At 39.8% G+C, this 15,218-nt stretch overlaps 1 protein-coding gene across 1 annotated transcript; it reads left to right on the top strand.

The window, feature by feature from the left end:
• Window positions 1-212: 212 nt before the first annotated feature.
• Window positions 213-2,926, top strand: LOC122644886 (probable H/ACA ribonucleoprotein complex subunit 1-like protein). The gene is made up of 3 exons (XM_043838255.1): window positions 213-435; window positions 565-648; window positions 2,592-2,926. Exons 1-3 carry the CDS (start codon window positions 213-215, stop codon window positions 2,924-2,926), a joined length of 642 nt encoding a protein of 213 aa, XP_043694190.1.
• Window positions 2,927-15,218: the final 12,292 nt, after the last annotated feature.

Below are 15,218 nucleotides of genomic sequence, written 5' to 3'. Positions count from 1 at the left end.
AAGAATTGAATGCCCTTCTCCCTATTTCGTCATATGTGAAGAAAATGCAAGTTCAAAGAGAACAATTGGCAGCTATGGGATTTTTGGGAGGACTTGGGCTGGAATATGAGTCTGTTAGATCACAAATTTTGGGTAGTGAGAATATTTCCTCTCTCACAGATATGTTTGCTCGTGTTCTTTGCATATCTCGTTAGAGTTATTGTGACACCAAAATGACAGCTAAGAGTTCTGCCCTAGTTTCACAAACTGGGGCTGGTGGTGGTAACCGTGGAGATGGTGGTTACTATGGGGGAAGTCGTGGCCGTGGGACTGGTCGGGGAGGTGGTCATGTCCGAACTTGTCATCATCGTGGTCAGCCTAGCCACATTCAGAGATTTTGTTGGAAGCTTCATGGGAAGCCTGGACAGCAGCAATTTGCAAACTCCGTTGCCAATAGTGACTCAGTCCCTCAGTCTTAACCTCTTGAGGGTAACATGTTTGTTATGTTAGACAAAGAGTATGCCCGATACAACCAATATTAGATTTCACAACCTACTTCTTCCACTGGTACTTTGGTTAAGACAGTTAATGCCATTGCATGCCTTTCTACTACTTCCCGTCCCTGGATCATTGATTCAGGGGCATCAGATAACATGTCAGGAATGTCAGGTATTTTTTCTTCTTTGTCTCCGTCATCATTCACTGTTGCCTTAGCTAATGGGTCTTTAGTAAAGGTTAAGGGCACTGGTACTGTACATCTTAATTCTTCGTTGACCCTGTCCTCAATTCTCTACTTTCTAAATTTTCCATTTAATCTCATGTCTGTAAGTAAATTAACCAATATCTTTAATTGTTTAGTGACATTCTACCTTGACTCATGTGTTTTTTAGGATCTTGCTATGAAGAAGACGATTGGTAGAGGACGTGAGTCAAGGGGATTCTATTTACTTCAAGGCTCTCAGTTTGTTTCTTGCTCCAGTGTTGCTTCTCACTATTAGATCCATTGTCATCTTGGTCACCCTTCCTTGGAAAGTCTTAAGAAATTAGATTTTAGTTTTCATTCTCTTTCTAGTCTTGAGTGTGAGTCTTGTCAGTTTAGGACACTTCACTGTATGAGTTATCCCCTTAGAGTGAATAAGAGATCTATATCACCTTTCTCTTTGGCCCATTCTAATGTTTGGGGTCCGTGTCCTGTTGAATCAAATTTGGTTTTAAGTATTTTGTCACTTTGTTGATGATAATTCAAGAATGACTTGGTTATATTTAATGAAAAATTGATTTCAATATTTTGTGCCTATGTTTTTGAGGTTCGAACCCAATTTGGTGTGAATTTTGTTATAGTGCTGTAGTGGGGTCCACATAGGATCTCTGGCACTAATCACGAGATTCCTTAAAGCCCCAAGAGTGAGGCCTTTTTTTGTCTTTTCCCTTTTTCTATACGCATGTATATATATTCTTTTGTCTCTATTGAATAGGTTGATCATTACGGCTGCAACACTTCTCTCTTCTCTTCTCTTCTTGTTCTTCTATTTTCTGATTGTCACAACTATCATGGTATCAAAGTAGAGATTCTAGGCCTGGTACAGATCTGCGTAAGCCCTCTCTTCTTTTCTTTTGTTTTCTTCTTTTTTCTTCTCTGCGATATCTGGTAACACTACCAGAGGCTCTCGTTCTTAGAAAAGGGGGGTGATTTTCACCCCTGCGATTATTTTTGGGTATTGGTTGATTGGTGTTTGGGAGTGTATGATGTAAATCCGTTGTCTTATAATTAAAAGCAGATTCTGGTGTGTTTGTGATGATGTTTGTGATTGTTTGAGTGCTATATTGGACTGATGTTTTTGGGAGGCTCGATTTATGGTTGAGCAGCAGTTTTTTAAGCCGTAAGTGATGTTTTTGGACGTGATTGGTGGCAGTACCTATTGGAGCAGCAGTTGGTGAAGCCGTGGGTAATTTTTTGGTGATTCAATTGGTGGTATCATCTATTGGAGGTGTGTTGGAGATTTCTTGATCTCTGACATTTATTGTGAAGTCAACGTGGGTGATGAAGATAAAAGTAGTGTAGTGGTTACAGAGGTAGTGTCCTCGTCTTCCAATCTCACAGAGAAGAAGCTTAAAGGCATTGCGAATTTTTAGCAATGGAGAAAAATTGTGAAGCTTGTTTTGACTGGGCGAAATCAGCAAGTACACTTGACAGGACCCAAACCAGCAGATGATGCAACCTGGGAGACGGTCGATGCCCGAATTCTTGGACAGATGTTAAACTCGATGGAGAATCATGTTATGGATTTGGTCAGTCATATTGATACTGTGAAAGATTTATGGGACTACTTGGGAGTTCTTTACTCGGGCCAAAATAATTTATCAAGGATTTATGAGTTGTCACAGGAGTTTTACAGGACTGAGAGAGGGGCGTTCTATCACCCAATATTTTGCTGATTTTAAGTGATTGTATGAAGAATTAAATGCCCTTCTTCCTATCTCTTCGGATGTGAAACAGATGCAAATCCAAAGAGAACAGTTGGCTGCTATGGGCTTTTTGGGAGGACTCGGGTAGGAGTATGAATCTGTCTGATCACAAATTCTTGGAAGTGAACACATTGCTTCTCTCATAGATACATTTGCTCATGTTCTTCGAGTATCTCGTGAGAGTTCTCGTGACTCCACACCAACAGTTGATAATTCAGCATTGGTTTCCCAAACTATAGCTAGTGGAGGTGGCCGTGGAGATAGTAGTTACCGTGGGGGAAGCCGTGGACGTGGGGCTGGTCATGGAGGTGGTCGTAGTGCAGGCCACGGTACATTTCAGCCCGATAATAGCCAAGGTTATGGGCAATCTAATGCCTCTTCTAACGGGTCAGCTGCTGTCCGGACATGTCATCATTGTGGTCAACCTGGCCATATCCAAAGATTTTGTTGGAAGCTTCGTGGGAAGCCTGGACAGCAGTAGTTTGCTAATTCTACTGCAAGTAGTGATTCAGCCTCTCAGTCTCAACCTTCTAAGAGTAAGGTGATTGTTATGTCTGATGAAGAGTATGCACGGTACAACCAGTTTCAGATTTTATAGCCGACTTCTTCCACTGCTACTTTGGTTAAGACAGGTAATGCCACTGCATGCCTTTCCGCTGCTTCTCGTCCCTGGATCATTGATTCAGGGGCATTGGATCACATGTCAGGAATGTCAGGTATCTTTTCTTCTTTTTCTCCATCATCATCTAGTGTTACCTTAGCTGATGGGTCTCTAGCCAAGGTTAAGGGCACTGGGACTGTTCATCCTAACTCTTCATTATCCCTGTCTTCCGTTCTCTACCTTTTATATTTTCCGTTCAATCTTATGTCAGTAAGTAAGTTAACCAATACTTTTAATTGTTCAGTGACATTTTATCCCAATTCTTGTGTTTTTTAGGATCTTGCTACGAAGAAGACGATTGGTAGAGGCCGTGAGTCAGGGGGGCTATATCTACTTGATGGATCTCAGTCGGTTGCTTATTCCAGTGTTGCTTCACATCATCAAATTCATTGTCGTCTTAGTCATCTGTCCTTAGAAAGTCTTAAGAAGTTAGATTCTAGTTTTCGTTCTCTTTCTAGTCTTGAATGTGAGCCTTGTCAGTTTAGGAAACTCCACCGTGTGAGTTATCCCCCTAGAGTCAATAAGAGGTCTGTTTCTCCTTTTTCTTTGGTCCATTTTGATGTGTGGGGACCATGTCCTGTCGTGTCAAATTTGGGTTTTAAATATTTTGTTACCTTTGTTGATGACTATTCAAGGATGACTTGGTTATATTTAATGAAAAATAGATCTGAATTATTTTCTAACTTCTATGCATTTGTCTCTGAAATTCAGACTCAGTTTGGTGTGCCTGTGAAAATTCTTCGTAGTGATAATGCCAAATAATACTTCTCTGCTCTCTTTTCTACATTTATGGTACAACATGGTATGGTCCACTAGTCTTCCTATTTTGACACCACAACAAAACGGTGTGGCAGAGATGAAAATTCATCATTTATGGAGGTAACCCGTTCCTTGTTGTTTGAGATGAAGGTTCCCAAACATTTTTGGGCTGATGCTGTTTTAACTGCATGCTACCTCATTAACCGTATGCCTTCATCTATTTTGCGGGGCGAAATTCCTCATTCCTTACTGTTTCCCACTAAGCCATTGTTTGTTTTGCCACCTCGTATTTTTGGTTGCACATGCTTTTTCGAAATCATACACCAGGACTGTCTTAGTTGGATCCTAAAGCAATTAAGTGTATATTTCTTGGCTACTCCCGTACCCAAAAGGGGTACCGCTGTTTTTCTCCATCCTCATGAAAGTATTTTATCACAGCTGATGTCTCCTTTTTTGAATTAACGCCGTACCATGTTGATCCAGTGAATGTTTCTAAGTTGGATGATGACTTTCCGGTGTATGTAATTTAAACTTCTGCTCCTGCTCCCACACAACTAGTCCTTGCACAGGGATTGCCGCCAACCAAAGTCTATGTTCGTCGTCCCAAGTAGCTGCTGCCCCTCCTATTCTTGGCGACTCTGTCACGTCTTCTTCGGCCGCAGATCCTACCATAACTACCTCATCAATTGAACCTATTGTTTCTGACCTTGACATTCCAATTGCTAAACGGAAAGGTACCCATAGTTGTACTCAACATCCAATTTCCAGATTTGTTTCTTATTCTTCTTTGTCTTCTCCATTTCGTTCCCTTTTATCTACTGTTGAGGCCCATCCCCTTCCTAAGTCTGTGACAGAGGCATTATCTGATCCTGGCTGGAGGACAGCTATGGAGGAAGAATTATTGGCATTAAAGGTGAATGATACTTGGGATATTGTACCGCTACCTCCAGGGAAAACAGCCATCAGTTGTCGATGGGTATATGCAGTGAAAGTTAATTCAGATGGTTCTCTTGCTCGCTTGAAGGCAAGGCTTGTAGCTAAAGGGTATGCGCAGGTGTATGGTAAGGACTACTTAGATACATTCTCTCCGGTGGCCAAACTTGCGTCTGTTCGTATTTTGATATCACTTGCAGCTACATATCATTGGCCTTTGTTTTAGCTTGATGTTAAGAATGTGTTCCTACATAGGACTCTACAGGAGGAGGTTTATATGGAGCAACCACCAGGGTTTGTTGCTCAGGGGGAGTCTGGAATGATGTGTAAATTAAAAAAATCATTATATGGGCTGAAACAGTCTCCCCGTGCGTGGTTTGGCAGATTTCTTGAAGTTGTCCTGGCCTTTGGCATGTCTAGGTTTGGGAGTCATCACTCATTCTTCTATACACAATCAGATGCAGGGAGGATTTTTCTGATTGTGTACGTTGATGATATTATCATTACAGGTGATGATTCAGTTGGTATAACAGAGTTGAAGTCATACCTTCAACAGAAATTTCAGACCAAGGACTTGGGGAAATTAAAATATTCTTTGGGAATTGAATATCGAAGCCGATTGACACACCCATGGACCAGAATGTGAGACTTGTAGCCGAAGGGGGAGATGCCCTTGATGATCCTGAGAAATATAGAAGGTTGGTGGGTAAGTTGAATTATTTGACAGTTACTCGACTTGACATTGCTTTTCCAGTGAGAGTGGTCAGTCAGTTTCTTTCCTCTCCTCGGACATCTCACTGGGATGTAGTTGTACGCATCCTAAGGTATCTCAAAAATGCCCCAAGTAGAGGAATTGTGTATCAAGATCATGGACATAGTAGAGTTGAAGGGTTTTCAGATGCTGATTAGGCAGGGTCCCCGAATGACAGGAGGTCAACTACTGGGTACTACACTTTTGTTGGAGGAAATCTGGTTTCATGGAAGAGCAAAAAGCAGAGTATTGTGGCTCATTCTAGTGCTAAGTCGGAATACAGAGCTATGGCGCAAGTAACATGTGAATTAATGTGGATATAGTAGCTGTTGTTTTAGTTGGGGTTCAAGGTTCCAACTCCCATGCAATTGTGGTGTGATAATCAGGCATCAATTCATATTGCTTCCAATCCTGTGTTCCATGAGAGGACGAAGCACATTGAATTGACTGCCATTTTGTGTGGGAAAAGATGTAGAGTGGATTGATTCTTCCTAGCCATATCAAAACTGGAGAGCAGCTTGCATATTTACCAAATCATTGGGTAATGAGAGGATAGAATATATTTGTAACAAGCTAGGCATGATTGATATATATGCTCCAGCTTGAGGGGGAGTGTTATAGTGCTGTCGTGGGGTCCACATAGGATCTCGTGATTAGCGCTAGGCACTAATCACGAGATTCCTTAAAGCCCCAAGAGTGAGGCCTTTTTCATCTTTTTTCGTCTTTTTCCCTTACCCTATACCCATGTATATATATTCTTTTATCTCTATTGACTAGATTGATCATTACGGCTGCAACACTTCTCTCTTCTCTTCTCTTCTTCTTCTATTTTCTGATTTTCACAACTATCAAATATGAAAATTCTTCGTAGTGACAATGCCAACGGCTCCTTTTTTCTTTTATGGTCCAGCATGGTATGGTACATCAATCTTCCTGTTTTGACACACCACAACAAAATAGTATGGCAAAAAGGAAAAATCCTCATCTTATGTAGGTTGCTTATTCCATGTTATTTGAGATGAAGGTTCCCAAAACTTTCTCGGTTGATGTTGTACTTATTGCATGCTATCTTATTAATCACATGCCGTCATCCATTTTGCCTGGAAAAATTCCTCACTCTATTGTTTCCAACTGAGCCTTTATTTGCTTTGCCCCCTCGTATCTTTGGTTGTGTCTGTTTTATCCATAACCATAAGCCTGGTTTGTCTAAGTTAGATCTAAGAGATATTAAATGTATGTTTCTTGGATATTCTCGTACCTAAAAGGGGTACCGTCGTTATTCACCATCTTTGCGCAATTATTTTATTATTGCAGATGTATCCTTCTTTGAATGTATGCCATATCATGCTGATCCAGTAAATGCTTCTGAGTTGGGTGATGACTTCCCTGTGTACATTGTTCTGTCACCTGGTCCACAGCCACCAGCCCTTGCACAAGAATTGCCGCCAATCCAAGTGTATATTCGTCGCCACAAAGTAGTTGCTGCCCCTCCAATTCTCACTGACTCAACCATGTCTTCCTTTGCTGCAGATCCTACTATCGATACCCCTCCAGTTGAGCCAGTTACTTTTGATCTTGACATTCTAATTGCTAAACAGAAAGGTATAAGTAGTTGTACTCAACATTCTATTTCTAACTTTGTTTCTCATTCCGCTTTGTCTTCTTCATTTCGTTCTTTTCTATCTACTGTTGAGACCTATCCACTTCCTAAGTCTGTGACAGAGGCATTGTTTAGTCCTGGTTGGAGGACAGCTATGGAAGCAAAATTAAAGGTGTTAAAGGTGAATGATACTTGGGATATGGTACCGCTGCCCCAAGGAAAAACTGCAGTTGGTTGTCGATGGGTGTATGCAGTGAAAGTAAATCCGGATGGTTCTCTTGCCTGTTTGAAGGCAAGACTTGTTGCTAAAGGATATGCACAGGTGTATGGTGTAGAGTATTTAGACACCTTCTAACTTGTTGCCAAGCTTACCTTTATTCAAATTCTGATTTCTCTTGCAGCAACGTTTCATTGGCCGTTATTTTAGTTTGATGTCAAGAATGCGTTCTTACATGGTACTTTGCAAGCAGAAGTCTATATGAAACAAACAGCTGGGTTTGTTGCTCAGGGGGAGTCTGGACTGGTGTGTAAACTAAAAAAGTCATTGTATGGACTAAAACAGTCCCCCCATGCGTGGTTTGGTAGATGTATTGAAGTTGTTCTTGCTCTTGGCTTGTCAAGGTGTGGAAGTGACCACTCGTTCTTTCATAGACAGTCCGGTAAAGGGAGGATTTTTCTGATTGTGTATGTTGATGATATTATCATTACAAGAGATGACTCCATTGGTATAGTTGAGTTGAAGTCATATCTTCAGCAGAAGTTTCAGACTAATGACTTGAGGAGGTTAAAATATTTTTGGGGAATTGAAGTGGATCAATCTCAAAAGGGAGTGTTTCTGTCAGAGAAAGTATGTGTTGGACCTACTCACTAAGACAAGAATGCTCGGCTAAGTCCGTTGACTCACCAATGGATCAGAATGTGAAACTTGTTGCTGAAGAAGGAGATGCTCTCGATGACCTAGAGAGATATAGGAGATTGGTGGGTAAGCTGAACTACTTGACAGTTACCCGACCCAACATTCCCCTTCCAGTTATTGTGGTGAGTTAGTTCCTTTACTCTCCTCGGACCTCTCATTGGGATGTAGTTGTTCGTATTCTACGATATGTATCGAGATCATGGCCATAGTAGAATTGAAGGGTTTTCAGATGCCGATTGGGCAAGGTCTCCAACTGACAGGAGATCGACTACTGGGTACTGCACTTTTGTTGGAGGAAATTTGGTGTTATGACAGATCAAAAAGCAGAATGTGGTGGCTCGTTCCAGCGCTAAGTCAGAGTATAAAGCTATGGCACATTTGACATGTGAGTTAATGTGGATACAACAACTATTGTCTAAGTTGGGATTCAAGACTCCAGTTCCCATGCATTTATGGTGTGACAACCAGGCATCACATCATATTGCTTCTAATCCTGTATTTTATGAGGAAGAAGCACATTGAAATTGACTGCCATTTTGTTCGAGAAAAGATGTAGAGTAGGCTGATTCTTCCAAGGCATGTTCGAATGGGACAGCAGCTTGCAGATGTATTTACTAAGTCATTGGGTAACGGGAGGATTGAGTATATTTGTAACAAGCTGGGCATGATGGATATATATGCTCTAGTTTGAAGTGGAGTGTTAGAATGTAAATCTTGGGCCAAAACAGGGTCTCGGGATTAGTGTCAGAGCCTAATTCTGAGATTTCCTTTAGGCTCCACTATTGGGGGGCTCTTTTGTCTTTTTACCTTTTCCCCAATTCGTATTTGTTGTATCCCTTTTCTCTTCTCATTCATTGAATACGATAGTCTCTTGTGGCTGCAACTCTTCTCTTCCTTCTTCTTCTGTCCTTCCCCTTCTCTGATTTTCGCAGGTACAATAACAGTATACAATCTAATTTGTGTCAAAACTTATTTGGTATGCGCGAATGCTGTCAAAATCGCTCTAAATGAAAATATTTTTTTACATATCAAAAGAAATGTATTTTACCGCACTTCTTGTTTTTAGTAATGTTTTATCATATTAAGATTTATGAAATTTTTAGATTTGAGAAAAACTCCAGCATTTAAAAGTTGAAAATTGCACCGACCATCGAAAATCCAATTTTTCGTTCTTGAATTGGGGGTTGACTTGTTATCCTTTTGAAATTTGATTTAACTATTTTTATTGGATTCAAATAGGGGGTTATTTGGTTATTTATGAATAATAATATCTTAAGTAAATGTAATATAACAATATTTACTTAAATGATATTAGGCATAAATAAGTGCTTGTACTGATTTCTGGAATAAATAAGTGTTTGTCTTGGTCCTGGTTTCCCACCAAGATGACCGAAAAACCGAGATCTCAAAACAAGATCTTGGCCGAGACAATGCACTCCTCACATTTTCGTAGCTGGTCTAGTCTCAGGTTTGCAAAAAACCGAGATATTTCAACCATGGTGTTGAGTACTTGAATGTGAATGTCCTTGATCAACAATTATAATAATATGAAAGAAAAGAATTGGTGCAGATCTCTTTCATTAAGCTGCCAGCATCTATAAATTCCATAAAGAACTTTGAAACCAGATCATAATTTGTCTATTGATTTTCATTCTTGTCTGTTGAATAATTTTTGAATAACATCCTTGCAGATCTTTGACCCAAATGGAAATATAGAGCACATGAGTGATAAATGGTCGTTGCTAGTTGAGGAGGTAGCTATATTCTTTCTGTATAGCATATTGTGAAGAGTTAGCTTTCTCTACTCTGTTGTTGTATTTTTGCATGCTTGTGATAGGTGCATGGCTACCCCTGTTTAGTTGTATTATACGGTTCAAATCGAGTTAACACAAGCTGAATCTCCAGTCTTTTGAGGTCTGGACTGCGATAGTTGCTGGAATGTTCCATGCTGGACTAGAACCCTTTATTTCACATGGTCTTTTAATAGAACTTTCTTAAATTGAGATTTTTTGTTTGGATAATATAACCAACCATATGGTGTTGCAGCTCCCATTGCTACATGAAACTTAGAAAACCTAGTTTTTATCATGCTGGCTTTGAGTATAAAATCATTGCCTAAATATGTTTCAAGGATCTAAGGGAAATTTTATTTTTATTAACAATGAATTCTCAGACTTTGCTTTATTGGTATTCTTTTTGTGGTGGAGAGAACCATTGGGAAAAGATAAATCAGTGAGTGGTAAAGTCGGGCTCAAAACTTTTGAGGTGGAAAAGGACAGTTTTGCTTGAAGAAATTTTCTACTTTAATCATTTAAAGTCCAACAAAGGCTGTACCCAATGTACAAGGCTCCCGCGAATGTACAAGGCTCCCGCGTTTAGCAGGGTCTGGAGTAGAGCAAATAATTCCACACCCGTCCCCCCCCCCCCCCCCCTCACCAAAAGAAATGGGAGTTTCTCTACTTCCATGTCAAATTTTCAACCAAATTTGATCACATGCTTTTGGAACAAGTCTAAGCATGGGCTAAAATATCAAATTGATGTTTTTAGTGCAAATTGAAGATGATGTTGAAACGTGCTAAGCATTTTTTTACTGCAGATTCCTGAAGAAGAGAAAAATCTCGATCCTCAGGGTCACTTTATTTGTGTTTCCACTTCACACAAGATATCTACCAGAACCTGATGGTACAAAATATTAGATTGTGTTTTCATACCATTACTCTTATTTAATGTTTTGTAATTGCATCACTCTTATTTAAAGTTTAGCAGGGTCTGGGGTGGGTCAAACCCCCTCCCCCCCCACAATAAAAGAAATGGGAGTTTCTCTACTTCCATTTCAAATTTTCAACCAAATTTGGTCACATGCTTTTAGAACAAGTCTAAGCATGGGCTAAAACATCAAATTGATGTTTTTATTGCAAATTGAAGATGATGTTGAAACGTGCTAAGCATTTTTTTTTTACTGCAGATTCCTGAAGAAGTGAAAAATCATCCTCAGGGTCGCTTTATTTGTGTTTGCCACCTCACACAAGATATCTACCACAACCTAAGGGTACAAAATATCAGATTGTGTTTTCATACCATTACTCTTATTTAATGTTTTGTAATTGCATCACTCTTATTTAAAGTGTAGGAAGTCTTTGTAGAGCGATGAAGTTCATCTGTAGATAAAATCAATTGTCAAAATGTTCTTATAGTTAAATCTTTTTGTTTCAACATTTCAGATAAAAGTGCAAAATTTGCAGAAATCACTATTTTTTTTTATTTCAATTGCTAAAAGAGTTTAAGAATTGGCCATGTGATCATGTTTGCAGAACCATCATATATTTGAGAAGCGGTTAAAGTTGAAGAACCTGGACCAAAGCAGTAGCTCTATTGCTTCAGATGCATGTGTCAGTGTGAAATTGGGGAAAGAAACATGAAGGTTTGTTAAGTGGTAATATTTATTCTTGCATAAAAGATACTGGAAGCTATGCATTGAGGTGGTGTCTTCAGGGTTTGTTAATTGGCTTCCATAATGTGGCATATTTACTGCATGGCGAAAACCCCTTAGAGTTCACTTTTCCTCTTTTTTTTTTTAGTATGTCGTAACCTAATTTATTTATTGTCAATGTAATGTTCTTTAGTCATAACCATATTCATTCATTGCAGCATACAAAAGTTGTCTGTAAGAATTGCAACTAGGGGTGAAACAGGGTAGGGTTGGGACGGGTTTTTTAAAACCCTAGCCCAACCCTGGAACCCTTTAGCTTAGCCCAGGCCCACCTAACCTTGACTTAGAGTCTAAAAATCTCCACCCAGGCCCAACCCTGTTGGGTTCAGCCCAGCTCAGACCCATCCCGATTGGGCCTGGCCGGGCCTGATTGGCCCCGATTGACCCTAACCTTAGTTCATAGACCATTCCCAAGTTGCAACAGAACTTCACAACCTCAGCCCCCTTTTCCATCAAAAGCTTCAAAGGTTCCAAGTAAATCAAATTGATCAAAATGGTTGCTTCTGTGAGGTATGGAACCCACTAAACCGAGGTAGTTGGTCCAAGGCTCAAATAAATCAAGTAGAAAATTGTAGATTGTGTTGATGATACAAAACATTGAAAAAACCCAGGTAGAAAACAAGAGAAGTAAGTGGATCTTTTTTTTTTTTTCTTGTAGGAAGTTAATCCTCTGATGAACAAAATACTTGAATAACATTGAACTTCCAACTAGATTGGGAAGTGGTTCCCATTGTCCCAGCAGCGTTGCCATGGTATGCGTTCCGGAGTGAGATGATACCATGAGCACCAATATACAATTGAGCCATCATAAAGACTAGTAAAACTTAAAACTAAAACCATCATAAATTCAGGGTTAAAATCAGGGTTTAGATGGGCCGTGCCGGTCGCAGCCCGAGGTCTCAACCCAACCCTAACCTCGGGCTTGAACAATCGAACCCTAACCCACCCTCAGGTTTGAAAAATCCAGCCTCGGCCTGTTCGGGTTCCAGGCGGGCTCGGACCGTCAGGGTCAAACTTACACCCTTAATTGCAACCATTTAGAAGCTTGAAATTCATTAAAAATGGTTCCCATTCCCAACCAAATCCCTCAAAAAATAGGTTCACATACATACATTATATGTGAGCAATGGTCCTTGATAAGGCGTTGAGGCTTCGGCCAAACATACGACTCGACCATTAACAGAAGGCCCTTGATTAGGCGTTGAGGCTTTGGCCAAAAGTATGACCCGGCCAAAGACTAATGGTCCTTGATAAGGCGGTGAGGCTTTGGCCAAAAGTACGACCCAACCATTAGTTATGCCCAAGTCTTTGTGACTTCAGGCAAGATAAGTTCCGACAAGAAATTGAAGGTATACTTACCTACTTAGGGCGTTGAGGTCAACTAAAACACAAGAAGTTAGAAGCCTCTCAACTGAAACGAATGTCTAAAGAGCAATACACAGAACAAAATGAAATGAAATGATATTGATTTTAACTGAAACAAAAGATAAAGTGCTAATACTATGCCTCTGTGGTCAAACTATTTTATATGATGGAATATGATACCTCTAATATGATTATAATGACTGTAGCATGGTTAGTTTTTTTTTACTCATTGGGCTTTTTAAACTCACTCTTTATTATTCACATTGTACAGAAGAAGAGAGAAGTGAGAAGGGCAAGAGTGTTGAGGATCATATTTTGATGATAAACTTGGTAGTAATCTTCTGAAAATGTTATATATTGTTAAAGGAAGGTTTTTATTACCAATGGATGAATGTTTTTTAGTATTGGATACAATTCAGTCTCTTGTGAACAATGATGTTTATGTGAAGGCTTACTTTTTGATAGCCATGTTTGGAACAAAATTGTACATGAATATATAAGGCCATCAAATCCAATTCTTTTTGTGTTGGTTGTTAACTTTGATGTTTGTTTTTGAATCTTGTCTTTTGCTTTTGTTTTTTATAGAATGCTATAGTTATTACTAGCGCGGTCCTAGTCTGATCTGGTGTCATAACCCCCACTGGGTTTGTGCATTTGGAGTCTAGACATTTTCTCCAAGACGGCATCATTTTTCTTCACTGCATACTGTTTAGGTTTCAGCTCATCCCAGTTTGGCAATGTTTCAGAGATTTCGTGATTCACAACTCTAGATTCAATTTTTGTTTTCTATCGCACAAGCTTAGCTCTCGTAGACACTTTTTAGAACCTAAAAGAAACCCAAGAAGCTCCTAGAAACTTTCCTTTAGGGAGCAAAAGCCATCTCCTTCCATCCATGGCCAAGATTTACCTCTTCTTAAAGTAAGAGTGTCACACTCCCATCCCTTGATTAAGGTATTGTGATAGGAATACCCCTGTATTCCACACCAAACTATAGGATCGACATTTTGCTGTGTCATGTATACCACCCAATTTCTCATTCAAAGAATAATAAAGGAATCTGAGTTGTAACAGGAAGCAATAAAGATAATATTGATATATAATAGAGAATTCTAGATGATACCATATTCGTATATATATATCAGTTTAATCCAAGTATCCAAGTTGTTGGTATATCACAAGTACTAATATCAAATATAAGGTATAAAGGAAAATGGCGAATATCATATGCCGTTAATTTCATTCATCCTCAAGTTTCCAAATAAAATATCATAATATACAAGAACTTTGGGCTTTAGCTTGATCACTGTGCTGCGTGAGCACACCCACCACAAAGGTAATCAAGTCCCTGCTCCATCTCTAGCTGGGCACTCCAAGCCTTGTAGCCATCGCAACAATGATACATTGGATCAACCTCAACTGGATCTGCCATTCCTGTGTCCATATCTAAAAACAAAGATTCTCGAGGAATGAGCTTCCACAACTCAATGAACAATTAAACCATACACATTCATACAACAGTATGATCATCACATATGATGCATCAGTGCTTAGATTGATTTTCCCCCTAACATCGAAATTCTAAGTCGGGTTAAGTACTACTATAACACGGAGAGCATCGTCGGCAACAGTGCCATAAACCGGATGACATTCCGATAATGTCAACCCCATGCTACAATGGAAGCCTGTGAGACCGGACCCCCTCACCGGGTTGTCGGCAAACCTCAAATTCAAACCCTATCCTGGTGTCCAGCCCGATATACAGTGGATGCCTAAACTTCTCGATGGGTTACCCCAAAATACGATTGGAACCTATGGGTTTGCCCGACACCTAAACCCTTGTCGGTAAGGGTCGTAGTACTGGGTGAATTACATCGTAACCAGCAAACAACTATTAAAATGCATATATATATATATATACACACACATGCGCGGGTGTAGCCTAGAGGTCGAGTCTGTAGTGCCTTACTCGGAGGCTCAGTTATCCTCTCGCCCCTCTAACTTACATCAACACAAGGTAACCATACGATGGGTGTGATACTAATATACCGGTCAGCCAGTCACCACTCGAATCTAATTCATCGATTACACATTACATAGATTTCCATAATTATAGCACTCTCCTCACCACACATGGTAACCCCAAGCTCGACATCTGTTCATGGCACTTGGGTTACAACACATGTTCGTACACAATCCACATTCCATTCCTATAAATAGCATCATACAATCATGAATGTATTTCATAATTCTCCACATCAATCCATATTTATAGGAAATGGAAAGTAACATTACATAGTT

The sequence above is a fragment of the Telopea speciosissima genome, chromosome 11 (assembly GCF_018873765.1).
Source record: "Telopea speciosissima isolate NSW1024214 ecotype Mountain lineage chromosome 11, Tspe_v1, whole genome shotgun sequence".
NCBI classification, from domain to species: domain Eukaryota; kingdom Viridiplantae; phylum Streptophyta; class Magnoliopsida; order Proteales; family Proteaceae; genus Telopea; species Telopea speciosissima.
Note: the sequence above shows the minus strand (reverse complement) of the source record. Positions and strands in the feature narration are given on the sequence as shown.